We start from the raw sequence: 26,843 nt of genomic DNA on the forward strand, positions 1-26,843 counted from the left end.
TCTTAAATATACAGGCTAAAGTATTTGCAAGTGAAATGAAATCTCAGGATTTGCTTTAAGATACTCCCCACAGAAAAACTGGGGGGACAGATAAAACAAGAACTATAGAATGTTGACAGCTGTTGGAGCTGGGTGAAAAGTACACAGAGGTTTATCTTACCTTCTCTATACTTTTGTGGATGCATGAGAGGTCCCTATGGGGTAGTGGAAAGGATGCTAATTCGGAGTCCCAATTCCACTACTGATGAGCTTCCTGAGCCTCAGCTTTCAGCTCTGCAAGATGGGTTGAAATCCCCACCCCACTGCCACCCAAGGTCACTTAGGAGTCAAGCCCAAATGTCAGCCCAAATGGGCTGTCATTTTGGTCCCCCAGCAGCTCTGTGTGATAAGGGGGAGGGCACCTTTCTCCTTTTTTCCAGTAAGAAAGGTTCTAAGAGGCAGAGCGGTGACCAAAGGGCAGAGGGGGCCTCACTTCCAGCCCTCTGGCTTCTTGGCGGTTTCTCCCCACTTCCTCCCGGCATCCTCACCACACCCTCCCCCAGCCCGGGTGCCAGGGCCCCACGCACCAGACGGAAGGAGCGGAGCACCGACAGCCCCTGCACGTTGGCCAGGCCCAGTTCCACCAGGCTGAGGGTGACGATGATACTGTCGAAGATGTTCCAGCCCTGCTGGAAGTACTCATAGGGGTCCATGGCGATGAGCTTCAGCACCATCTCTGCTGTGAAGATGCCCGTGAAGACCTGCAGGGTGGGGTGCAGCCCCCGTCACAGAGCCTCAGGGGCACGGGACCTCGGGAGTCTCCCACCCCACTCCCGCCTCCAGGGCTCGAGGGGAGGGTGACAGAGCCCTGGGGGCGCAGGCAGTGGTACCCGCGGCCCACAGGTGTGTGTATGTGAGTGAGCGAGGAGCGGAACGACCATGCCACAGGGCAGAGTGGGAACCACTCAGAGACCGGGGCCCGTCCACTCCTGGCCTTGTGACCGCTGGCCTGTCATGTGACTTCCTGGGGCCTCAGCCCAATCAGAATAACATTCAACACGCATAGAGCATGCCGTGGTTCACATTATGCCCTTGTCGGTACCCCAACCTCTGTGCAGCTGGGAGGGGTGGTCACGCTCATCCCAGAAATGAGAAATTGAGGCTCAGAGAGGTCAGCAGCGAGCTGTCGGTCACACTGCCCATATAGAAGCATGTCTCGAACCAGGTCTTGGGGTGCTTAGTTCAGTCTCCTGTCCCTACACCCTACAGTCTCTCTACCCTGGTTGGCTGGGGTCCCAGGACCCAGGAAATCTTGGTGGCTTCGGAAGTCTAAGGCAGGGCCCCAAAGGGGATGAAGCGGAGGATCAGTGAGAAGCCAGAGCTGAGCCCCCAGAGCCCTGGACTCGTCTGAGAGCTGCAGAACCTTTAAAAGCTCCCTGGGCACGGCCCCCCTCCTGCCGGGTACCAGCTGCCCTGGGTCCACAGCCTGCCCGGGCACATGCTGAGCCCCGCCCAGGAGCTGTCCCTGGCCGTAGCAGGTGCCCAGACAGCAGTAGAGTGTGGGCAGGGGGTGGGCAGGCGGCGGGCCGGGCCCATCACACACACCCCAGCAGCTGCACCGCGGGTCCAGAGCACACCCTTGCTCCTCCAACCCGGCCTGGCCATGGCCATCTCGGGCATCTCCGTGTGGTGGACGTGCCTGCCTCAGCGGGCTGGGGAGTCCAGGGTCTGATTCCTGTGCCGCCCACCCAGCCCTCGTCCTGCCCCAGGCCCCAAATCTGACTCTTCCTGGGCTCCCCGCGCCCTCAGGGGAGGGGGAGCATCTTGCCCATTAGCCATCCTGGAAAGATTGCAAAGGCGATTGGGAAGGGTGGGGCTGGGCTGGAGCAGGAGGCAGCTTTTCCCCTTTGTCAGGCTCCACAGGGGCTGGCAACGAGGTGATAATGCTCCTAATGGCAGGGATAAGCAGGCAGATCAGTGTCAACAGCGGCAGCGCAGAAAGGGCTGGAGAGGGGAGCTGGCCTGGCCATGCCGGAGAAATGGCAGCGGGCAGGGGGCTCAGGGCTGGGGGACTATGCCATGGGGCCTCCAGGGTGAGCTGGGGCCTCTTGAGCCTGGCTGCCCGTGGCTCTACGCCCCACTTCCAGGTCCCTTGGTCCCCTCTTAGGCCCACGACGACCTCTGAAAGTGGAGAGACTTGCCATCCAGTCCCCCATACCTCTATGCTCTCACTCCCCCATCTCTGCCTCCAGGGCATGGCCTGGACCCCAAAGCCCCTGAAATCCTGATCATAAGAGGTCAAGCACCTCATCCCCATTCTATCTGCCCCCACGTACCCTGAAACCCAAATGCCACATCCCATGGATCACCCCAGGTACATCCCTGGTACATCAGCTCGTGCCCCCATATACCCATATGCTGGGAAAATAACCCCAGCCTGTCCCCTTATGCCCTCTAATCGTGCCCCATATTTTCACACAGCCCATCGGGCCCTGTGGCCCCTCTCGTGTCCTGCACAGGAAGGACAGCCTCTCCCTCGTCTGCTGCCTACCAGGTTGCCCACGTTGAGGGCTCTGTCAAATTGCTCCGTCATGGGGTAATGCTCCATGGCCATGAAGAGGGTGTTGAGCACAATGCAGATGGTGATGCCCAGGTCCACGAAGGGGTCCATGACGATCAAGTGGATGATATTCTTGAACTTCAACCACGGGGTGCAGCAGTTCCATATGAGCACTTTCTGGGAACACTTGTACCACCACGGTGGGCACTTCTGGTGGGCCTCTTCCAGCTCTGGGAGTAGGATGGAAACAGACACCTGATGAGGATCCCCCCTCGCGTGCTCCTTCCTCCACCTAGATCTTTGGTTCCACCTTCCAAGTCCCGCCCCCTAGAGCGGCTCACCTCAAGCCCCGCCCCCCCAGGGAGGCCTATTCCAAGCCCCGCCTCTCAGTGGGTCACCCTCAAGACCCATCCCTCTAGACACTGCCCACATGGCCCCACCCCTCAGTGCCCCGCCCCCCAACGCACTGTCCCTTAGCTGAGCCTCAAAAAGCCGCACCCTCAGCAGCCTTACCCCAAGCTCCTCTCCCAGTGTTCTACTTCAGCTCCGCCTTCCTGGAGCTCCCCACCCCCCAACGCGATGGGGTGACTCCCATCCTCTGTCTATGGCCCAGGGCTGCGATCTCGGCTGGGGAGGGGCCCGAGGGCCCCCAGGGAGAGGCGGGAGGCCACTGCAGGGGGCTGGGTCCCAGTTCCACCTGCCGCTGGCCAGCACCACTCAGGAGCAAACCATGGTTCCCCACGAGGGCTCTCCCTCCTGCTGCCAGCATGCCGGCCCCTCCAGACTGTCCCCAGCCAGTCCTTCCTTTTCCACCAGGGTAGCTTTCTGGAAACATCCCCTGTTCTTGCCACTATGGCTCTAAACCCCTGGGGCTCCGTAAGGCCCGTGGGTGACGCTGCTTCTCCTCCTGGTCTTCCAGGCCTCTGCTGCCCATGGGGTTCTCAGCCTGGGCATGCTCTCATTTAATTACCACCGGAAATGGATGAGGTAAGTATATGAGTGCCCCCACATCATAGATGAGGAAAGAGGACCGGAGCCGGGGGCAGCCCCATAGACACCTGGGTTTGAGTGCATGCTTGGGACACCCAGAGGTTGTAAGAATTAGTAAACCCAAGAATTAGTAAACCAGACCTCTCAAAGGCTGCAGATTCTGCTCTGGCAGTGACAGCCCTACCCCCAACCCGGGTGCTACTGTAGGTGCCCCAAACCGTGTCTGAGGCCCCAAACTTCCCACCACAGTCCCAGCAAGGACAGCGCTGAGTGACCTCCTCGGCCAGCCCTGCCCAGCGTTCCCTGGGGCATTCTCTGCCCTTCACACAAGGTCAGCTGGGATGGGGCCCTCTAGAGGTCTGCAAAGTCCTCCAAGTCCTTCCTGGCACAAGGCGAGACACCTGGGGAAGGGACCCGACCCCTTCTATGTCAGATTTCCTTGCATCTTCCCTCCCTGGCTTCCCCCTTTCCTCCTCTTCCCTCCCTCTCATCCAACCACACACCCATGTCTCTTCCCATTCATTAATCTTTCAGCCCACCCACCCATCCATCCATCCATCCATCCATCCGTCTGTATGTCTATCCACCCTCTCCTCTTTACCTTATCCTAGACTCCCACTGAGGCCTGGGGGGCAGCACGGGGATTTGGGGGAGTCTGTGACTCTATCTGGGCAGAGTGACCTTTGATGTTTAACTTTTACCGAGAAGATATTTGAGGAACAGGATCTCCAGTTTCCGGAACATTGGGCCTTCCTGGTTAGTATTATTATCCTATCCTTTCCCCATTGCCTTGGCAGCCCCCAAGGCCTCCCGGAAGCCCCCAGTTCCCGCCACAGCCTGGCCTTGCAGCCAGAAGTGGGCCAGGGTGAGCCAGGACTATATTTATCACGGCCATTTCTTCGATGCCAATATTAAGTTACTGTCCTGAAGCTGGGCCCAGCCAGGCCCTCCTGGCCCCCACCCCGGGAGCCCAAGTGGTCTGACGGGCAGGACAGGCAGAGTAGGGTGGGTATGCGGATACCAGGCACTCACCTTCCATAGCGTCTGAGATGCCGCTGTCTGCGCTGCAGCTGGGTCTTGGGGGCCCCTTCTCCCCCGCCGATGTGTCCAGGCTGCCGTTACAGTCTTTGCCGTGGGCTGGGTCCTCGTCTGCCTCCCTACCTTCCAGAGCCTGAGCGGCCTTGGCCTGTGGACCAGCAAGGGTGATGGACATAAAGTCCATCGCTGAGCCATGGGGATGGACTAATGGACTCTCAGAGCTTCTTCCTGAGTCTTTCAGGCTGGGGGCCCCTCTTTTGGGCCTGCACCCAGCTTACTGTGGGCAGGGGTGGCAACCTCGGTGGTGGTGGGGTGACAGGGTAGGGACCAAAGTGACTGAGGACACACATCCTGAAGACCCTTCACTCTCTGAAGCCTTGACTGACCCTGCACTTCATGAGATGATGGGTAAATGTAGAGCTGCTCCCTGGGGCCTCATCAGGACCCACCTCTCCTTCAGCCTGGACCCGTACGCTGCCCATAAAGAATCAGAAAACCATAGGAATTTGAGCTGGAAGGCTACGTCAGGTTTAACTACTCCAGATTGCTTGTTATATATGGGGAAACTGAGGCACGGGGCTGAGAAATACTCTTTCTACTGCTTGGATGCCTCCCACCCCACCAAAGCTCCAGCCCGGGCCTCTGCTTCCCGTCCTCTGCCTCGCAGCCCCCACCCCGTGCCTCCCCCGACCCCCCTCGGCCTGCCCAGGAGCAGCCAGGCTGAGGGGCGGGGAGATCCCTGGATCCTCGGCCTCCACTCCCTGAGCCCAGACCTTCCCCAGCTCTTCCTGCTGCTTTTTGAATTTCTCCAGCATCTGCTGAAACTCTTCTTCTTTCTCCTGATTCTCGGCCAAGGTGGCCTCGTTCTGCTCAGCGTATGCCATGGCCACCACCGCCAGGATCAGGTTGATGAGGTAGAAGGAGCCCAGGAAAATGATGACCACGAAGAAGATCATGTAGGTCTTGCCGGCTGCTCGAAGGGTCTGGGAGTGGGGGAGGGAGGGAAAGCGTCACATGGCACCCGCCTGCTTTCACCCACACCCATCTCCATACATGCATTGCCCAGATAGGTAAACAGAGAGGGTCCTTCACAGAGCCAGGCAGTTTGAGGGCTTTTGAGGAAAGGTATGGCCGCCCTTGGCAGGTTAAGCCACATTCTGGGGTGCTTCAAAATATATACTCAGGACACAGACCTTCCTGGTCTCCTGGCTCAGAAAGCCCTGAGGACCTCAGCCAGACATCTTGAGATCAGAGAACCAGGAGAAAAATTGGTGAACATGGGCTTTGGGATCAGCTTGAATCCTAGCTTTCCCGTAGTGTCTGGCATCTAGTAAGAGCTCAGCAAATAGTAGCTATTATTATTATTACTAAATATTATTATTAACATCATCATGTTAGAAACATCACCAGGTACCAGAAGGCACTGTTGCTCCAGACCCAACCTGCCCACCTGCAAACAGTGGAAGGTAAATAATTGTGTATGGGCAGAGTTGGAGTCTAAGCTGCCCTACCGGTTACTGTGAGGCCTGGGAGTCTGTGCCCGGCTCAGATCTCAGCTCTTAAGGCAAATGAGGAAAAGGAAGAAAGGGCCGGGCCTCAGATCTGGGCAGGTGCCTAGCGTCAGAGGGCTCTGAGAACCTGTATGTAGGGGCATTTAGGGGGTACCATGGGGGGACAGCCTTGTTAGGGACCCCACCATGCTCGGAGGGGGCTGTGGAGGTGGAGGGAGGCAGCCGTGGGGCTGAGGGGCAGGGCGGGGGGCTGCTGTACCAGCTGGAAGAGGTTCTCCCAATAATCCTGTGTCATGAGGCGGAAGAGAGCCAGGAAGGCCCAGCTGAAGGTGTCATAGCTGGTGTAGCCATAGTTGGGGTTCCGTCCGGCCTTGATGCACTCATAACCCTCAGGGCAGCGCCTGGGGATAGGATGGGGGCTGGTTTTAGGGAGAAAGGAGAACTCCAGCCGGGAGATAGATGGGGGGATCCCAAGAAAAAAATATCCTTCCGTCTTGTCTGCATCCCGGAAAATGCAAAGTGTTCCCCCCATGCCCATGAATTTTCTTTACGTTTCCATCCACCCCAGGTTCTCATCCCTAATCATCCCCCATCTTCTGACGACCCTGGGACACCTGCCCTCCACCGCCACCCGTCCCCGCCAGCGTCACTCACCCAGCGTCGCTGCTGTTCCCACAGAGCAGGGCGTCACTGGAGCCTTCCAGGAAATAGAAGTTCCCTTTGGGAGTCAGAGGCCACAAAGGAAACACGTCACCACGTGGACACTGTGGGCACAGTACCCACTGTGCACCTGTGGACACATCTGTGTGGACCACACGCACCAAATGGATGCTCTCTGGGTGTCCCTTCCCTCTCCTTTAAGGGCAGCTCCAAGTTCCAAGGCCTCTGGGTAGATACATTTTGCTGTCAGCTCAGTGCCTAGTGTGGGGTGCAGCAGGGGCACAGAGGGATATGGGGTGGGGGACAAGCATGCGTGTGGACGGGGCTACCACGTGCCTGCAGGACCCTCAACTGAAGGGGGGACGCGGCCAGAATCCAGGATGCCAGGTTGAAGAAGGGGTACCATTTTCTCAGCTGCCAGAAGGCACAGTGTGAAGTAACAGTGGCTTTATGAGAATGTTATCTTGTGCATGTGAGCCTATGACGTCTGGGTATGTGAATAGGATGTGGGCGCCTGGTGGTGGCCCTGCCAGGGTGCGAGCATGTGGTGTGATGGAGAACAAGGAGTACGTAGGTTAGGGACTGCTGCTTTTTATAGCAAAAGCTTTAGGATTTTCAAAGCAATTTGGCATTTGCTGTCACACAAATCCTTTGAGAAAGGTATTGCTGTCTCCATCTTATAGGTAGAGATTCTGAGGGAGGGGGAGATGAAGTGACTTGTCAGAGGTTACCCCAGCTGGTAAGTGACGGATTTACACTCAGGTCTTCTCCATGCTCTTTGTCTCACAAGGGGCTGCCATCGGGGCTGGGAAAGACCCCACTGGCCTCCCTACCCTCCGTTCTTACCTTCGTCATTGATGTAGGCATCCCAGTCAAAGGTAGAGTTGCTGGCCCAGCTCTCCTGGCTGTTCCAGGTGTCATTGCTGTTCCAGGTGTCATTGCCATACCAGGTGTCATTGCCGTACCAGGTGTCATTGCCGTACCACGTGGTGTTGGTGTCATTGAAGGGAGGGGGCCAGCGCACACACTTCTGCCGCAGGTTTCCCATGAAGAGCTGCAGCCCCACCAGGGCAAAGACACTCAGGCAGAAGACGGTGAGGATCATCACATCTGACAGCTTTTTCACCGACTGGATCAGGGCTCCTACAATGGTCTTCAGCCCTGATCACAGAGAGGGTGAGAGCTTGGGGCTGGGCAGGGCAGGGGGTAACTCACCGACTTAGCCCCTCCGAGCCTCTGCCTACTGCATCTCCTTCAAGCCTTGACTTACTTGGGGCACTGCTTGCCCGAAGCCTTCCCAAATTAGCCCCATCCTTCTCTGGTTACAACCTCCATCTGGAGCCTTGAAAGGCCACCGAGTCTCAGCCACTAGAAGAAGGGACTATGAAGACTTCACAGTGTGTTGCCCGACTCAGAGAGCAACACCCAGTCACACAGTGGAGCTTAATAAATGTCGCTAGGTCAGCACGCCCAAAGTGTGTTCCTTAGAACACTCATCTCGCAAGCTGTGCCCTTAACAAAAGGGGTTCAATCATGTTGGGGGAAGGCTGAGCTCTGTAGCGCCCTCTTGGAGGGTCCTTGCGTAGATTAGCCTGTCAAAAGCTCGGCAAAGTCCTACAGAAACAAAAACTTTAATGCCACATTTCACCTATTTGACACAGAACCCTTTCTCTCTTTTTTTTTTTCTTTAATAAATTTATTTATTTATTTATTTTTGGCTTCATTGGGTCTTTGTTGCTGCGCGTGGGCTTATGGGCTTCTCACTGCGGTGGCTTCTCTTGTTGCAGAGCATGGGCTCTAGGCGTGCAGGCTCAGTAGTTGTGGCTCACAGACTGTAGAGCGCAGGCTCAGTAGTTGTGGTGCACGGGCTTAGTTGCTCTGCGGCATGTGGGATCTTCCCGGACCAGGGCTCAAACCCGTGTCCCCTGCATTGGCAGGTGGATTCTCAACCACTGCGCCACCAGGGAAGCCCCCTTTCTCTTTTAGTGCCTGTTAACACCCAAAGAACAGCAGGGTTCGCTCTGAGAAGCTCTAGACTGACTTTGCAATATTGCATTCCACTCCTCTGGACGGGCAAAGGCATAGCCAAATCGTATGGAATTCCAGGCTCAGATTCCACCATTTATAGAAGAACCATAACTTCTTCCTTGAGCCTAATCAGTGTGTCTCTTACTTCAATATTAGTTTATTTCTTTTTCTTATCTTGGTATGAAAACAGATGCTCAGCAGCCTCCTTATAAAAACCCTCTGAGCTCTGAGGATGCTGGAAGCATGGCATCGAGGGAAGGTATTGTGGCCTTGACTCAGGGGCCAACGTGCCGTGTGGCCTTCAGTAAGCTCTTCCCTCCCGGGGTCCCTACTTCCTCAACTGCAATTCACGAGGGCTTTGGACTAGAGGAGAACTAAGGTATTTTCTAGCACTGAGACTTCACAATTTCCCCTCCTCCCAGAGTCTGTTCTCCATGTCTTTCCAGATCATCTTTCTTTCCTTTAATGAACCTTCTCCAGTTTCTCCACATGCTTTTTTGAGGGTTCGGATGATCCAGGTTCTAGTTATTTCATGCTTCTTGATGCATTACTTTGGAATTGCCCTGGCCTGATCGCTCAGTGGGTATGTGGCATGTTCATTATGGAGCGCACAGGGCTGGGACTTTCCATCACTGATTCTCTGTGTCTCTCTCAGGTGGAGGTCTCTGCTCCGCCCAGTCTGCTTATTTTATTGAATACGCATACCCTGTGCCAGGCATTGTTCTAAGCACCTTATTGCTATCAAGGCTTTGGATTCTCATAACAACCGGATGAGTGGTACTGTTATTATCCACATTTCACAGATACGGAAATTGAGGCAGACAGGGAAGCCACTTACCCAAGGTCAAAGTTAGGAAGTGGTGGAGGTGGGAACTGAACCCAGGCAGTCTGGCTCCAGAAGCTGTGCTCTAACCACCTTGCTATGCTGCCTCTCAAAACCCATCCTCCCACCTGGGGCCCCTTCTCCTCTCTGGCCACAGGGCCCCCTCTGTGTCCAGGCTTTGGTGTGGGTCCTACACCACCTGGGAGGGTGGTGACCCTGAGCCATAGAACTTGAGTGCCTGGTTCCAGGCCTGGGTGAGGGGGGAGGCCTGATGGCCTGGGCAGAGGGTCCCTGCTCCTCCCCAGTACCTGGGATGACTGTGATGGTTTTCAGGGCCCGCAGCACCCGGAAGGTTCTCAGGGCTGAGATGTTGCCCAAGTCCACAAACTCCGTCAGGTACCTGGGTGGGGAGGTTGGGGCGAGGGCTGTGTCAGAGCCGGGAGTGGGCGGTAGGGCAGAAGTCACAGGTTCTCCGGGCCCAGAATGAGGATCCCCAAGGAATCCTTGTAGTTGGGGTTGCCGTGCAGACGCGGGGGGGCCAGGTCAGGCACAGCAAGTTTCCTACCGGGGCCTGAGAGGTGGGGAAGACAGTGCAGGAGCTCTGCCGAGGAGTGGGGTTAGCAAGGGTAGCCCAGCTCTCCCGGGTGGGGCCCGCGGGACTAGGGCTCAGGGCTGCTGTGTGTGGTCATATGTGCTATGTGTAGGGGCACCGGGACAGGCTCCCAGCAGACCCCGGGAATGGCAGCTCCTAGAATTGTGCAGCCCGCTATCTGCAAGCTGGACCCACCGCCCTGCAGTCCACCATCGGAGGCCTGGCCCCCTCCCCTCCCCCTCATCAGCCTCAGGACGCCCTCGGGGCCCTGCTCACGCCATCATGATGACGCTGAAGTCCAGCCAGTTCCAGGGGTCCCGGAGGAATGTGAAGTCTTCGATGCAAAAGCCTCGGGCCAGGATCTTGATGAGGGACTCAAAGGTGTAGATCCCTGTGAAGGTGTACCTGGCAGGGAGAGGGCCAGCCAGGGCCAGCCATGTCACGCCTGGGCCGGGGTGTGGGTGGCCGTGATGGACCTCCTGGGAAGGAGGGCACAGAAATGACATATGCCACCCAGGGGCTGAGGACATTGGTGAGAGTGACAGCGTGTGCCGTTCCAGGGACTTCAGGTGTTTGTTGACGGGGGTGGCAGTGACAGTGTTTGTCTCGCTGGGAGACAAGGGCAGTTTCACTCTGGGCCTCCTCAGAGTGCACACCTGGGACGGGCAGACGCCGGGGGGCCGGGGGGCCGGGGGAGGGGCAGACTTACTCCACGTGCTTGGACCAGGAAGGCGGGTCGCTCATGGTCATGAACACGCAGTTGGTCAAGATGGTGATCATGATGAACATGCTGAACAGCGTTGGGGGGAGAGTCAAGGAAAGTGAGGGAGCAGGTGGGGAAGGGAGGTGGAAAGAGGGCCCCCTGCACATCCCCGCCCCCTCCCTGCCTTTCCCCGCCCCTGCGCTCGCCCCACTCGGGCAGGATATGAGTGGATGAGCACCTTGATGGCGCAGCGTCTGAGGGTGCTAAAGGGGCTCAGCACGTAGAGAGCAGGTGTGGCAGAGAAGCGGAAGATGGCCTTGCCCTTGTTGAGCACGATGAAGGTCTGCGGCGGGGAGAGAGCTGTGAGGCCTGGGACAGGCAGACAGCTTGACAATGGACAGACAGGTGGAGGGAAGCCTCCCAGGCCCGGACCTTCTTGTCACTGTAGTAGGGATCCAGGTCCTCCAGAGGGATGCCAATGACCTCCGGTGGGGGGTCCCCATAGATACGGGGCAGGTTCTTGCCAGCCTCCAGGTCACTGCACGGCCTCTGTTCGGGCTCCTCAATCTCCATCTGCTTGTTCCGCTGCTGCCGGGCCTCCTCCTCCATCACCCGCCGTTCTATGGCTGCCTGGGACTCCCGGGTGAAGGGGCGCAGGCTCTCAGGGCCCAGAGGCACCACCGTGGGCAGAGATGAGTTGGCCATCCTCGCATCCTGGGCTCAGGGGCCAGCAGGGAGGCAGGCAGCCGGGACAGCTGCAGCGTGCAGCCCCCGGGGTGCTGGGCGGCCACCCCGCCCTGGGCCTGCTGTCCGCTACTCACCTCCTGCCTGACCAGGGGCCAGGGCGGGGAGGTCGGCGTGCAGGCCCTTTTGGGGCTGGGAGATGTGCCTGCAGGGCCCAGGTGCTGCTGCACAGGTGCTGGACACAAGAGCATCACCCCCAAGCCCCGCACCACACTCTCCCCAGCAAGGGCTTGGCTGCCCTCTGGACTGACAGCAAACCAACCAGATCCTCTTCTGCTTTCGAGACTTGGGGCCAATGCCCCAGTGCCTTCAACCGCCTCCTGGGCCCAAGTTCTGGGCACTGTGTGGCTTCAGCCTATGGGGACAGAGAAAACCACAGCTGGCTATGCCCATGTGACCTCTAACCAGCAGTGAGGTAGAAAGGAATCAGATGTGAAATGTGAGGGTGGATTGAGGATGGGCCAAGGTGAGGGGCCTGATGGGGTCAGCCTAAAGCAGGAATGGCAAACGGATTACATCTTGAGGGCTGACTTGGATCAGCTGCTATTGGCTGCTTGGAGATGTGGGCAAAGACTATCAAGATTGCAGCCTGAAAAAAAAAAAAAGATTGCAGCCAGACTCAGTGCAAAAAGACTGCTGTGATTGATTAGTGATGTCTGCCAGGGGCATGAGAAAGGAGAATGTGTTACACCTGCCTGTACTCACCGTATCTGGCCTGGAGGGAAGAGAAAAGGAAGATGTGGGAATGTGGAGCACCCTGTCCTGAGCTTTGGGGAGGTGTGATGTTGGGCGGGGGGAGGGAAGAAGGAAGGTTCCCGGGCACTGCCAAGGATCCCAGCAGCTCCCTCCCCCAGGACCCATGGGACCTAACAGGCGCAGCTGGAGTGGGAAAATGCAGGGTGTGGGGGGGGGCGTCATGTCAGGAGAGCCCAAAGATGCTAATGTGGAAGAGAAGGACACACAGGAAAGGTCCTGGAGACAAGGAGATGGACAGTTTCAATGGTGGGGGCAGGGCTAGAGCTCCCAGGGACTACTTTTGGCTGGTGGTCCCCGTGTGAACTGGACTGATAGAGGGGCCCCCACCAGGAGCTGTAGAGGCCTGTGAGAGCTGCGCAGCCCTCCTGAGCCTGTTCCCTGTGGAAGCAAGGTGGTAGGTCACTTATTGCAAAGGCCCTGGGGAATGACCCACATCAGCAGGCAGGCACAGGGACACCACAGCAGCCTGGTCACACACAGCCATCACTAGGCCTGCGTGGGCAGATGCCCCGGAACCACCCCTCCACCAAAGGGCCTCAGACAGAGCCCCCAGAGACACCCAGGGCTACACCAGAGGGTAGCCCTGTCACAGCGGGCCCAGAAGCCTGAGCAGTGTGCCTGCCCTGGCCGGTGCAGGCGCTTCCTCAGACTTGGTCAACAGATGGGGAGGGCGGCCCAGGGAGTGGCTGGAGCCATTGGGCAGAGCTGGCCACGCCCCCTGCCTGGCTGCCTGGCTGCCCAGCTGCTCCATCCGTCACCCGGGGAGTCGTGTTTCCACGGCGATGACTCTGCTCATTCCTGCTGAGCCCGTCCCTCAGCTGCTCATTGGCCCCATCGTGTGCGTGGGGGTGTGTGTGTGCACGAACACACACGCGTACACACAAGCGCAGACACACGAGCGCGCACGCCCAGCCTGAAGCCACCCCTCACGCTGACCTCACAGTTGCGCCTACCACGTGCCACATACCTTTGCTACTTCTTCCCCATCACTGGCCTCCCGTACACGCCCAAACAGAAGACACTGACGTGCCAGACGGCCCTGGCGGGGCCACGGCCACTCGGCGCCCTCCCAGTTCACTTGCCCCGCTTGGCAACAATCCTCCGGCCTGATGCTGCCCCCTCTCTCCCTCGCAGGTGCCCAAGTGGAACCACAGATAACCAGAGATGAGCAGTCTGGCTCGGGCCCCAGCACCCATGGAAACTGCGCTCACCAGAGGCACCAGAGGCCCCCATCAGTCAGACCCAGTGGTCTCTATGCAGCTGACTCTCCCTCGAGCATCTCACGGCCACAGCCACGGCCTCTCTTCTCAGGAGAAGAGCGTGGCCTTCCTCTCCGGCCACTCTCTCTACATCTGCTCTGTGAGCTCCTCCTGCCTGCCCCTGGAAGATGCTGCTTCTCCAGGGCCGGGTCTGCAGCGCTGTCTGCCTTTCCCAGCAGGCGCCTCTCCCGTGCCCTTCTCTTCTGCCCCGGGAATAACCGCCCCCCACCTCCTTCCGTGGTTTCTGTTCCCACTCCCTGACGGCCCCAGATCGGTCAAGTCACGGCTCCCCTTCACGTGCAGCCACAACATTGGCAGCTCTTAGGTCAATGGTGATTCTTGCCATCCTTGTGCGATTATCTGTGGTCTGTCTCCCCCCACCAGACTCCCCACAGGCCTGGGCTTGGGGTCACCCCCGAACCAGTGCCTGGCACATTGGCATGGGACCGACAGATGGCACAGCCAGCCTGGCACCTCCTCCTGCTGGCCCCCAGCGGGCCTCCAATGGACTCCTCATCTCTCCCTTTGAAATCTGCACTTCATTGTAAATTCCTCTCCCCCGACCCTCTTCACCAGCCCTGAAGCCACTTCACATCGGGATGTCTTGTTATGTGAGTGGGTAAATGCCCTCCTTGGCTAGGCCAGTCGAGGTAATGGTTTTGGTTGCTGGTGGCTGAAAGCATCCTGGGTGGCACATCTGGTCAGTTCCCAAGCCATGCTGAGGCTCCTTCCCAGCACCCGCATGTCTCTCCATCCTCCAGGCTACTGCTGCTTCATCACCCCTCACCTGCTCCATTCAAATAGCCTCCCACCTGCCTCCCTACCTCCTGCTCGGCTCCCCTCCAATCCACCACCCCCATGTCTAAAATCACAAATCTGATCATGTCACCTTCTGCTTAATCCTTCGGGGGCTTCCCACTGCTTAATAATGTGTCCACACTCCTCCACATGGGTCCCAAGGCCCTGCATGATCCGATCTGTGCCTCGTGGCCCATCACTTCACCACATACACACACACACCCTCTGGCCACGCCACCTCCATTTTCACAAAAGGGCCAAACTGTTTCCCACCGAAGCCCATGCCTTCGCTTATGGTCTGCTTGCCTCCTGGAGCACTCCTTCTTTCTGGCATCCCGGAGAGCTTTAATTCGTCCTTCCAGACTCAACCTACACAAGAACCACCACCTCCAGGAAGCCCTCCCTGGGCACCGTGGCCGAGCGGATTGCTCCTTTGTACCACCGGTGTGCCTAACACTGGAAAAAAGGTTATCAAATGAATGAATGGATGAGAGGACCCTTCCACCTTAGCCCCTTTCCCCTTTGAGCCCACCCTGAACTTAAATCATAACCAGAAACTGGATCTCCTCTGATATCGCCACTTCACACATTCCCCTCCCCCACCTCCGACTGCTCAGCTCAAGGGCCCTGTTGTGTAATCCTTGGGCTTCTTCTCACATTCAGTCCTTGACCCTGAGATTTCTCCCTCTCCATCAGCTCCTCAGACTTCACCTCCCTCCTCTTCCAGCCTCCGTTACAAGATCCATCATCATAATCCCTCCCTCGAAAATACGCTTCGCTGCAGCCTTCTCTCTCCTTCTACCGCCCTCACCTGGGGAAACCTCAGCCTGCCTGGCCTGTCTGTGTGCTCTTCCTGAGGCAGCCCCTGAGCTGCTGGATGCTATTGCAGCCAAGGCAGGACTTGGCTGGGTTCACACTGTCTCTGTGGTTATAAACTCCGGGTTTGCCCTCAGTGCCGCCCTCTAAGTGTAGGTTTCTCTGTGAGTCTCGCTTTTCCACTTCTTGAGAACAACTATTTCATGCGTTCTCGTCTGTCCTCAACGCCCCCATAGTCTCCCCCATGATGCTCCGAGCTGGTGACTCTGTCTCAGTCTTCACTGAGAAAACAGGATCCGTCACACACAAACCAACAGAACTATCCTCACTGCCCGTGCCTTCCTCCTCTGTCCTGATAACAAAAGAAGACTCAAGACCAAGACTTCCACTTGGTCTCAGGCCCCTGACCCCGCCTGCCTTCCCGAGGACCTCCTTCTCTACTTATCTTCTCTCTCTCCTACCACCAGCCCCTCCCCTTCTATGACCAGGTGCTCCCATCTTCAGAATAAGTGGTGGCAGTGGTGACAAAAGCCACCCTCCTGTCCCCATGCCTCCCTTCACGCTTGCTCTATTTTTCTGTTCCTCTCCACGGACACACTTCTTGGAAAGTGTCTACACCAGCTGTTTTTCCCTACCTTTGCTCCCTCTCCAACGCATTCCAACCTGGCGTACATTCCCCCCACTCCACAGAAGTGGCTTCTGTCAAGTCACTAGCACCCTCCCTGCTGCCAAGTCCGCTGAACACGTTTCTGTCTTCACTTCCCTCAACCTCATAGAAGCATTCAATCCAGCTGGCTGCAGTCCCCTTCTGGACAGGCTCTATCCTCTCAGCCTCCGTGACAGCTCACCCACAGGTTACCTCCTGCCTCTCCGGCTGTTCCCTCTCGATGTCCTTTGCTTGTCTCTCTTCCTCTCCCCAATCTCGGGGCTCGGTCTGGGTCTGGGTGGCATCATTCCTATGACTGTAAATAGTGTTATAGGAGTACGTTAAACCCCTCCTGTGAACTCCAGACCGATATATTTAACTGGCTACTGGACCCCACCATGTGGAGAGCTAACAGGCATCCAGTCGACAGCATCTGGAATGAAACATTTGCCAAGGACCTACCATAGAGCACAGGAAACTGTGCTCAATATTATGTAACAACCTAAAATAGGAAAAGAATAGATATATGTATATGTATAACTGAATTCCTTTGCTGTACACCTGAAACTAACACATTGTTAATCAACTATACTCCAATATAAAATAAAAAGTTAAAAAAAAGAAATATATTCTCAAAAAACAAACAAACCAATCAAAAAATGGGCAGAAGATCTAAATAGACATTTCTCCAAAGACGACACACAGATGGCCACCAGGCACATGAAAAAGTGCGCCACATTGCTAACTATTAGAGAAATGCAAGTCAAAACGACAAAGAAGTGTCACCTCACTCTGGTCAGAATGGCCATCATCAAACAGTCTACAGATAATAAGTGCTGGAGAGGGTGTGAAGAGAAAGGAACCCTCCTACACTGTTGGCGGGAATGTAAATTGGTACAACTATTATGGAGAACAGGCTCTGCTCCCATAAAGGGTTACAGCCAACTATGAAGCTTGAGGACACAGTCCACCCAAGACCGCTCTCATTTCTGATATCAGTTGCAAGGTCAGGGGTCCTCAATACCACCGTCTTACCCACTGTCTTCCTCAACCCAGGAAATGGTACCACCATCCAGCCAAGTCCAAATTTGCTCAAGTCAAAAATGGAGGTGTCAGGCTTCCCTGGTGGCCCAGTGGTTAAGAATCCGCCTGCCAGTGCAGGGGACACGGGTTTGAGCCCTGATCCAGGAAGATCCCACAGGCCGCGGAGCAACCAAGCCAGTGGGCCACAACTACTGAGCCTGCGCTCTAGAGGCTGCGAGCCACAACTACTGAAGCCTGCACGCCTAGAGCCCATGCTCCGCAACAAGAGAAGCCACCATAATGAGAAGCCCGCGCACCGCAACGAAAAGTAGCCCCCTCTCGCCACAACTAGAGAAAGCCCGCTCGCAGCAACGAAGACCCAACGCAGCCAAAAATAAAATAAATAAAATACATTTATTTTTAAAAGGGAGGTGTCTTTGTGAATTCTCCTTTTCCCTCACCTCTACATTCAGCCTGTCCAAAGTTCTGTTAATACCATCTCCAAAACATACCTAACCTCTCCTTTTTCCCTTGGTCCATTTCACAACAATTTCTTACAATAGCTACCTGCTTTTGCCCCTGGCCTCTCCAAACCAGTCCCAGGAAGCAGCAGGTGCTGTTTTAAAAACAAGAAACTAGGGACTTCCCTGGTGGCACAGTGGTTAAGAATCCACCTGCCTGTGCAGAAGACACGGGTTCCAGCCCTGATCAGGGAAGATCCCACATGCCGTGGAGCAACTAAGCCCGTGCGCCACAACTACTGAAGCCCGTGCTCCGCAGCAAGAAAAGCCCCCTTTCAACATAACTAGAGAGAACCCGTGCACAGCAACGACGACCCAATGCAGCCATAAATAAATTAACAAATAAATAAAATAAAAATAAGAAACTAATCATGTTATTTCTCCTGCTTAAATTTCTTTAGTCACATCCTGTTGCACTTAGAATAAAATCTAAGGCCCTGGTAATCCAGCCCCGATCTACCTCTTCACCTTTGTCTGCTGATCTGTCCTCCTGGCCTCCTTCCAGCTCCTTGACCACCAGACTCATGCCTGCCTTTGGGCCTTTGCTCTCCCTGGAGCTCTTGTCTCTCTGCTCTTCACATGGTCTAGGCTCTAATGTCTTAGACCATTACTCCCCGGTCTAGGCTCTAATGTCCCTTCTCCAAGAGGATTTCTCCTCCTTAACTCTCTATTACAGTCCCTTGTATTTTCCTTGACATCATTTATTATAATTTGTAATCACTTGTCTATTGGTCTAATTCATTCTTCTGTCTCCTCCACCAGACAGAAATGCCAAGAGAGCAGGAACCATGTCTTGTCTAGGTCACCATGGCCAATCCCAGTGCTGGGCACACAGCAGACACTCAGTGAATGGATGAGGCCTTGGATACAGATCTTTCTGGGAATAAAATGGATTCTGATACATTTCACCCATTCATTCATTCATTCATTCATCCATCCATCCACCCATCCATTCATTCTGTTCATAAGTCAGAACCTGAGCTAGCCCTGAGTAGGTAACAAAGATGCATCTGCTGGGCATCCTGCCTTTCAAGAGCTGATAGCTGGGGAGAAGGTGGACATGGGCACACGAAGCTATGAAAAAGAAATGCCCTCCCTAAACAAGGGAGTTGATTGTGCTATGGGAGTTCAGGTGGATGAGTGGTGACTTCCAGGCTGGGGGCAGGAAAGATATGTCTTTTCAGTTGGGTCTCAAAGGATGAGTAAACTGTGAGCACAGGGAAATGGAGAGGAAGGACACTCCAGGGAAAGGGAACAGCCAGGGCAAAGGCAGATTCAGGACATAGGGAACTACACTGTGTCAGTCTTTGGGGGGCATGGAATCTGTTTAGGGTTTTGGGGGAGGTGAGTTGGGCAGCTAGGCCAGAGCCTTGAAGACCATGCCTGGGGGTCTGGATTTCATCCTGCGGCTTTGGAGAGCCCCTCCCAGGGGTGGTGGGCCTGGGTGGGGCCACACTGGCCAGCATGTATATGCCTCCCACTCACCCTTACAATGTGTCTAGAATAGAGGGACAAACTGTGTTGTTTGCAGTGGCGCCAGTGGAAAATTAAAAGACATCTGGGGCATATGCATTGTGACTTTCTGGCAGAGACAAGCACTGATAATGCCCCATGTCACTGGCTGGGTGACTTGCTGGCAGATCTCCACGTGGCCCCTCAAGTTACAACCCAGAGTAAAGAGAGCCACGTGACAGCTTGACCCCTCCTTTCACCAGCCACAGATCAGTCTCTGGCCTCCACCCCAGCCTGTTCCTGAGATGTGGTGGCTGAGGGCCTGAGGGGACCTCTTCCCACTGAATTTAAGAATGTTAGATACAAATAACAAATGCTGGAGAGGGTGTGGAGAAAAGTGAACCCTCCTACACTGTTGGCGGGAATGTAAGTTGGTGTAGTCACTATGGAAAACAGTATGGAGGTTCCTCAGAAAACTAAAAATAGAACTACCATATGATCCAGCAATCCCACTCCTGGGCATATACCCAGACAAAACTATAATTCAAAAAGATATTGATACATGCACCCTTGCCCTTACGTTCATTGCAGCATAGCCAAGACATGGAAACAACCTAAATGTCCATTGACAGATGAATGGATAAAGAAGATGTGGTACATATATACAATGGAATACTACTCAGCCATAAAAAAGAATGAAATGATGCCATTTGCAGCAACATGGATGCAACTAGAGATTATCACACTAAGTGAAGTAAGTCAGAAAGAGAAAGACAAATATGATATGATATCACTTATATGTGGACTCTAAAATATGGCACAAATGAACCTATCTACAAAATAAAAAAAGACTCACAGTCATAGAGAACAGACTTGTGGTTGCCAAGAGGGAGGGGAGGAGGGAGAGGGATGGACTGGGAGTCTGGGGTTAGTAGATACAAACTATTACATTTATTTTAATTTAATTTAATTTTATTTATTTAGGCTGCACTGGGTCTTCGTTGCTGCATGCGGGATCTTTAGTTGTGGCATGCAGTCTTCTTAGTTGCGGCATGTGGGCTTCTTAATTGCAGCATGCTTGTGGGAACTAGTTCCCCGACCAGGGATTGAACCTGGGCCTCCTGCATTGGGAGCGTGGAGTCTTACCCACTGGACCACCAGGGAAGTCCCCACACTATTACATTTAGAATGGATAAACAACAAAGTCCTACTGTATAGCACAGGGAACTATGTCCAATCTCCTGGGATAAACCATAATGGAAAAGAAAGTACAAAAAGCATGTCTATATGTGTATAACTGAGTCACTTTGTTGTACAGCAGAGATTGCCACAACATTGTAAATCAACTACACTTCAATAAAAAAAACAGAGAGTAAAAGAATGTTAGCATTGCAAGGACCCAAGAGATCGAGTCCAACTCCTTCACTTTACAGATGGGGAAACTGAGGCCCAGAGAAGAGTAATGACTCCAGATCACACATTTATTCATTCAACAAACATCTCCTGAGCATCTTTTCTATGCTGGGCTCTGTTTTGGGAGCCAGGGATACAGGAGTGGCAAAGTCCCTGTCCTCACTGAGCTTGCATTCCCGAGAGAGGAGGCAGATAATAAATAGGGAAGCAAATAAGATAATTTTAGAGAATGATAAATGGAAGTTTGAGCCAGGACTAAAACCCTGCCCTCTGGGCGCCAGGGCCCATTTAGTAAATGAGAAGCTCCATCGGAAACTGCGTCAAAACGGAAGTTTGGGTGGAAGTGGTGGGTAAAGTCTTGGGGGCCTAGAGGCAAGGGGTGGGAAAGGAGGCGTCTGGAGTCAGGGAGCCAGGCTGGGGCCAGCTGTCCACAGGCAGGGAGCCGAGGGGGAGGACACTGGAGGGTGAGGCGGCTCTTCTCTGGAGCAGGTCCAGCCCTGCATTGTCTCCCTCTGTGAGGCTGCCAGATCGGAACACCCAATTCCAGATATAGTCTGACCACAGAGAGAGGCCTTTTTTCCTTGGCCTAGACGCCCATTGAATTCATTGATCCCAAGATGGCATTTACTTTTTCAGCAGCCCACTTACAAGGTGACTTTACAGTCACCCCTGGAGCTTTTCGTCATGAGCTATGGCCATATTAGATCTTCCCTGTCCTATAATTGTGAAATCGATTTTTCTCTTTTAAATCCAGGTGGACCTCAACAAAATATTAGCAAATCAAACCCAACAGTATATAAAAAGAACTATACAACCAAATGGGATTTATCCCAGGTATGCAAGGCAGGTTCAATATTAGAAAATCAATTAATGTTAATCTGTCACATTAACAGGCTGAAGAAAAATCGTATGATCATATCAATGAATGCAGAAAAACCCATTCATGATAAAAACTCTTAGCAAACTAGGAATAGAGGGGAACTTCCTCAACCTGATAGAGAACATTTAAAAAGATCCTATAGGGCTTCCTTGGTGGCGCAGTGGTTGAGAGTTCGCATGCCGATGTAGGGGACGTGGGTTCGTGCCCCGGTGCGGGAGGATCCCACGTGCTGCGGAGCAGCTGGCCCATAAGCCATGGCCGCTGAGCCTGCGTGTTCGGAGCCTGTGCTCCGCGGCGGGAGAGGCCACGGCAGTGAGAGGCCCGCGTACCGCAAAAAAAAAAAAAAAAAAAGAGAGAAACTAGAAGCTTTCCTACTAAGTTCATAAAAAAGGCAAGGATGTTGCCTCTCTCCACTCCTTTTCAATATCATACTGGAAGTCCTAGCTAATGCGATAAGACAAAAAAAGAAAAGAAAACGTATACAAATTGGGAAGGAAAAAATAAAATTGTCTTCGTTCACAGATGACATGATTGTCTTTGTACAAAGTCCAAAAGAATCAACCAAAAAACCCCCTCCTGGAACTAATCATGATTATAGCTAGGATGCAAGGTTAATATAAATCCAGGTGTAGGATTTTCCATCTACTTCTACTTAAATTCCCCTCATTCATTGCACCTCTTCACCTGCAGTCCTTTGTGAAGGTTTGTTGAATCTTGATTCTGCCTCTCTGTTCAAGGCCAGTCCCTCACAGCTGAGTGTCTGTGATCCAGATTGTCCCAAATTATTGGCCAAACAAGGCTCAGGACAGACACCCCCACACACACACCTCTTGCCACTATATGCTTCTAGAACCTTCTCTTCCTGGGACACCAAGCTTTCAGGGAGAGTCCTTCAACCCACCTAGCTGCACCGCATTGGCTTGAAACCCTCCGCTGCCCTCCCCTCTCACTCCCCCCGATCCCCGGGAGCCTCGGCCATGCCCCGCCAGCCTGAGATGTAAAAGCTGCGGTGAGAAACTCCCAGAAGATTGAGAATGGATGTGACCTGCCCCTCACAGCCTTCCCGTTCACTCTAGGGCACATCCCCCAGGACACAGAGATGGTGGGTAGCTTGCTGGCCTTGCTCAGGCTCCAGTCACCAGCCCTCTTGCCAACCAAGCATACCCTTCCTCTCTGGTAAAGCTGCAGTCCAGGCTCAGGCTGTTTTGTTTCTCTGTGGATTAGGAGCAAAAAATACCCAGAGCTGCAGCCAGCCAGTGGAGGCCCCTCCTCAAGCTTCACCTGCAGTGAGGGCTCAGACTCAGAACTTTCTGAGAGACCGAAACAGATCAAACTTTTTCTGTCCTGGCCAAGGACAGCACTGTACATCCTGGTGGCCTATTTCCCAACTTCCTGCATTTCCACTGTGGCCCAGCTCCAAGAATGCAAAATGGAGCCCTATGTCTCCCTAGTTGTAAATCTCAAGTCACAGCTTTCTCTAAGCTGGGGCAGGCTGAAGGGTAGGCATGGGAAGGGGGTAGCTGTGTTGTTTCTCTGCCAGCACTTAGGACCCCGGCCTTGGCAGCCCAGGGGCCTGGAGGAAGTCACCCTAGGTGGCCCTGCCCTCCTGGTCTAACACTCTCTGCAGAGGAAATCTGCTCCAAGAGGTCTTGGAGGGCAGCCTGGAGCCCGGTGCAGAAACCACCGGACACTCAGGAACTCTGAGAGTTCCAGAGACCATCAGGGTCACACGGTGGGGGTGGGGGTGGGGTACCCTGCAAGGGCTGGGCTGGTGCTGACTGCATTTTCCAGGTGGGGTTCACTGGGTCAAAACAAGCCTCCCTTTTTCAGGCACCTGATTCAACCAGCCTGATGATTTGTCCTCCCTATGGGGAAAGAAGGATCGTAGAGGCCACATTTATTTTGCCCTTACTGTATGGCAAGATTGGCTTCCTGTTCAGGGTATTTTGTCCGCCCCTCTCCCCTCAATCATCTCTGGCTCTGCCAATCCCCAAAGGCTCTCTAAGAACATTCTCTAGTTTTTCCCCAGCCTGCCTCCTCCTCCCAAAGCTGACTCTTCCTCCACCCAGAGTGCTTCTGGTCAGCTAGCGGCCTGATGAAATAAAAACCCACAAATGGGCTGTGTTGGGTTTTGTGAACTGTGGCCCCTTCCCGCTAAACCCTCCCCGCTCATTAGTCGGCCCAGGAAGCCTTTTCTCCCCAGAAGCAAAGGCCAGAGAGTGGGTTTCCCCTCCCAAGACTGAGCCTTAAATCAAAGGAGTTTATCTCATCTCAAGATGTAGAATTCCAGGCCTCAGTCAGCGTCAGCTCAGGACAGAGTCTATTTGGAGCGGGAGGGGGTTGGTTCCTCTGTCCCCCAAACCTCAGCGCATTCACCTGTCATCCCGATGTGTGTGGGCCCGAGAGGTGGAGGCGTAAGAATTATTTCTTGATGCAGAGCAGGCATCTGTACGTTCATTTGGTGTTTACCGCATGCCAGGCACCGTTCCAAGTGCTTCACATTCATCATCCCAGCTAACAAGTGGCAGAGCCAGGATTCGAATGCAGCTCTCTGACGCCAAATCCACGTGCCTCTTACTACGGCCTCCCTCTCGCCCGCCCAGTGGGGAACAGGGCTGGGCATGGCTGCCCTCCCCCAGCACGGGGCACGCCCAGGTTGAGGTCCCATCCAGTTGCCCCCTGGGCTGGCCTGATCCTCACCTGTCTGTCCTCTTCAAAGGACAGACCAGAGTCCTTGGGCCAAGTCCCTGAAAGGCATGGGCTGGGGTGGGCGTCTGGCAGGCCTTGGCAGGCCCAGGGCTCAGGCTTCCTGGGGCCTCGTGTTGGGAGTTGTGAGTGGTGGGGACTAGAGGTCCCCACCTGTAGTTTGGTAAAGAGTCTTTGTCGAGGTTTGGTTTTTCACTTGCACCGATCAACTCCCAACTCCTGTGCAGCTCACTCCTATACACACACACACACACACACACACACACACACACTCACTCACTCTCTCTCTCTCTCTCACTCATTGCTTCTATGAGTCACTTCCCAGCTGCTCCAAGGGGTGGGGAGGCTGATTAGTTCCACCCAGGCCTCGGGCTTCCTGCCCTCCGCTGGCTCGGCTCTTTCGAAGGTACCTCAAACATGGTGACCAGGGCTCCACGGATGCCCCCCTCCATCTTGTGTACGCACCCCCTCGTATACACACATTTCTAGGCCCACTTCACCCACTCTCAGGCAGACCCACCTCCTGCCCGCAGGGCTGCTTCCCCTCACCCTGCCTGCTTCTACGTGTGATCTCGCCCTGGAGCTGCCGGCCTCTGTTGGCTTCTCTCTGCCACGCACCCTCCCCACTCCCAGACCATGGCTGACAGGCCTTTTCCCTGCCTGAGGTCCACCCAGAGGGCGAGAAGAGGACTGTTCAAAACTGGCCCTGAGCCTGGAGAATTCCAAGGCCGACCTCGCTCCCCATTCCTTCCATCAATCCCTAACTACTTGGGTAGGGTGAGCTTTGATCCCTTCCCACTCGGGCCTCAGGCCCCTGTCGGGCCCTGGGAGTTGCACAAGGCAGCAGGATGAGCGGGTTGCGGGACCCAAGGCTATAACTTGAAACCCCCAAGAAAGGCTGACGGACTCTCCCGCCCTGCAGCCAGCCTGGCTTTGCCACTCACTCCGAGAACTTTGTTCAACCCCAGAAACTGCTCCAGGGATGTTTTCTCACCAACTACCCTGGTGGAAGATCCTTCTCCAAAATTTGGCCAATCAAGAACTTAAAAAGGGCTTCCCTGGTGGCGCAGTGGTTGAGAATCCGCCTGCCGATGCAGGGGTCACGGGTTCGTGCCCTGGTCCGGGAAGATCCCACATGCCGCGGAGCAACTAAGCCCATGAGCCATGGCCGCTAGGCCTGCGCGTCTGGAGCCTGTGCTCCGCAACGGGAGAGGCCACAGCAGTGAGAGGCCCGCATACCACAAAAAAAAAAAAAAAAAAAAAAAAAAAAAAGAACTTAAAAAGCCTCAAAAAAGACGAGTCACCTGCAGCTCTTACTAAAATGTGAGCCCAGGGTGTGGGGCTCTGCTTAGCGCTTTCACAGCCCTTAAGGCAACCCTTGCAAACCACAGACCCTCATAAAATGGGCTCTGCTGTCCATATGATAAAAGGATCTCCCGATAGGAAAAAACCCACCCCCTCCCAGCTATGCAGGGTACCCAGAGCTGGATAGGGTTGTCCTACCTTCTGTCCTCCTTACCCAGCTTATAGCCCTTCTCCCCTTCTGTCACCCCCCAACAAGGAGATATTTATTTCAGAGTCACAGCCTGCTAACAAGCATAATAATGAATTACTAGTTAACACTTATGTACTTGCCAAGCACTGTCCTGGGCACCTCACATGTCAAGAGCTCATGTAATTCTTACCGTGATCCTATTGTTATCACTCCATTTGACAGATGAGGAAACGGAGGCCACAGAGAAGGTAAGGAAGTTGCCAAGTGTTATTTATGTAGTAAACTGAGGCTGGAAGCCCTGCTCTCGAAAGAGACCTTGGCTCTTAACCACTAAGGTATATCATCACCGCAGTCTAAACTGGACGGTGACCTTGTAGCACCTCTGGGGCAGGGGAGGGGTAGACAGGCACCTGGTTTCACAAACCAGTTCAAAAGCAGTGGGGTGTGGTAACTCTTATGGTTTTGCACCGTCCATTTACGCTAGGGCTCCTGGCAGAGGACAGGGAGGCCTGGGGGGGGGGGCAGCCCACCCTTTGAGGGGCACAGGGGCTCCCCTGCCACCCCTCGCTTCCTGTGGGCTCCTCAAGCCCCTCCCATTCCTCCTTCTGCCCCATTCCCTACCCCCACCCCCCCACAAGGGCTGTTGACTGAAAACTGCAAGGAATAAAAATAGCTGTTGCTGATGAGGCAGAACGGAGGCCAGAGCACATGAAAGGTCTGGGCAGGGGTGGTGGAGGTGGAGGGACCCTGGGATTCCCCAGCCCCATGAGCACCTTCTGATGGAGCCCTGGGTAGCCCAGGCCTGTTCCTGACACTGCAGAGCTGGAGACCCCTAGGGCTGCCCGCGGGAACCCACTGCTCCCTGTGTCCCAGGAGCGAACTCTGCCCCATGACCCAGCCCTGCACCAGCGTGAGTTCCTTCCCAGCGAGCGGGGGCCTTGGCCGCTGTGGACAGAGCCCTGGCCCCTCATCAGCCGTGTGACCTGGGTGACAGGACCGCTGAGCCTGAGCCTTCCCTGTAAAAGGAGTCAAGGGACAGAAGGTTTGTGTAACCTGGACTGGGGTTGTTGACGTCCTTCCCCTTCCCAGCTCTCTGAGGCTCCTGGGCTCAGATATTTTATTTCTCTTCAGTGCATCTCTCTCCTGTCACCTGGAGAGAGAGCCTTCCCACTCCTCTCTGTAAGGTCCAATCCCTTCTCTCCTCTCTGGCTCTGCCTCTCCCAGGAGCCTTCTCTAAACCCCACCTGTCCCTGCCATTACACTTTTCTCTGTTCTGGTGGCCAGAGTTGCCCCCAAAGGCAGGGACTTTGTCAGGACTACCCCCAACTTCTGGCCAGGAGTTCAATGCCTTTGGCATCAACCTCAGGGCTTCCCCTTGGTCTGGGCCTGGGGTCGGGGCAGGGAAGCCGGCTGGGCAGACCTTGACACTCAGGCCAGCTTAGAGCTGGAG

At 54.8% G+C, this 26,843-nt stretch overlaps 1 protein-coding gene across 1 annotated transcript in view; it reads right to left on the bottom strand.

Annotated features, from left to right (window-relative positions):
• Positions 1 to 26,843, bottom strand: part of SCN4A (sodium voltage-gated channel alpha subunit 4) — a 46,418-nt gene that overhangs the window by 17,662 nt on the left and 1,913 nt on the right. Inside the window, exons 2-13 of the mRNA XM_059046885.2 lie at positions 11,317 to 11,983; positions 11,109 to 11,227; positions 10,891 to 10,980; positions 10,458 to 10,586; positions 9,898 to 9,989; positions 7,585 to 7,899; positions 6,733 to 6,796; positions 6,338 to 6,479; positions 5,341 to 5,550; positions 4,562 to 4,715; positions 2,531 to 2,769; positions 567 to 740 (exon numbers count right to left, since the gene is read on the bottom strand). Coding sequence (XP_058902868.1) covers positions 567 to 740; positions 2,531 to 2,769; positions 4,562 to 4,715; positions 5,341 to 5,550; positions 6,338 to 6,479; positions 6,733 to 6,796; positions 7,585 to 7,899; positions 9,898 to 9,989; positions 10,458 to 10,586; positions 10,891 to 10,980; positions 11,109 to 11,227; positions 11,317 to 11,589 — 2,001 coding nt within the window. The 5' untranslated portion in view covers positions 11,590 to 11,983. The remainder of the gene's footprint in view (positions 1 to 566; positions 741 to 2,530; positions 2,770 to 4,561; positions 4,716 to 5,340; positions 5,551 to 6,337; positions 6,480 to 6,732; positions 6,797 to 7,584; positions 7,900 to 9,897; positions 9,990 to 10,457; positions 10,587 to 10,890; positions 10,981 to 11,108; positions 11,228 to 11,316; positions 11,984 to 26,843) is intronic.

Source organism: Kogia breviceps, chromosome 19, assembly GCF_026419965.1.
Source record: "Kogia breviceps isolate mKogBre1 chromosome 19, mKogBre1 haplotype 1, whole genome shotgun sequence".
NCBI lineage: Eukaryota > Metazoa > Chordata > Mammalia > Artiodactyla > Physeteridae > Kogia > Kogia breviceps.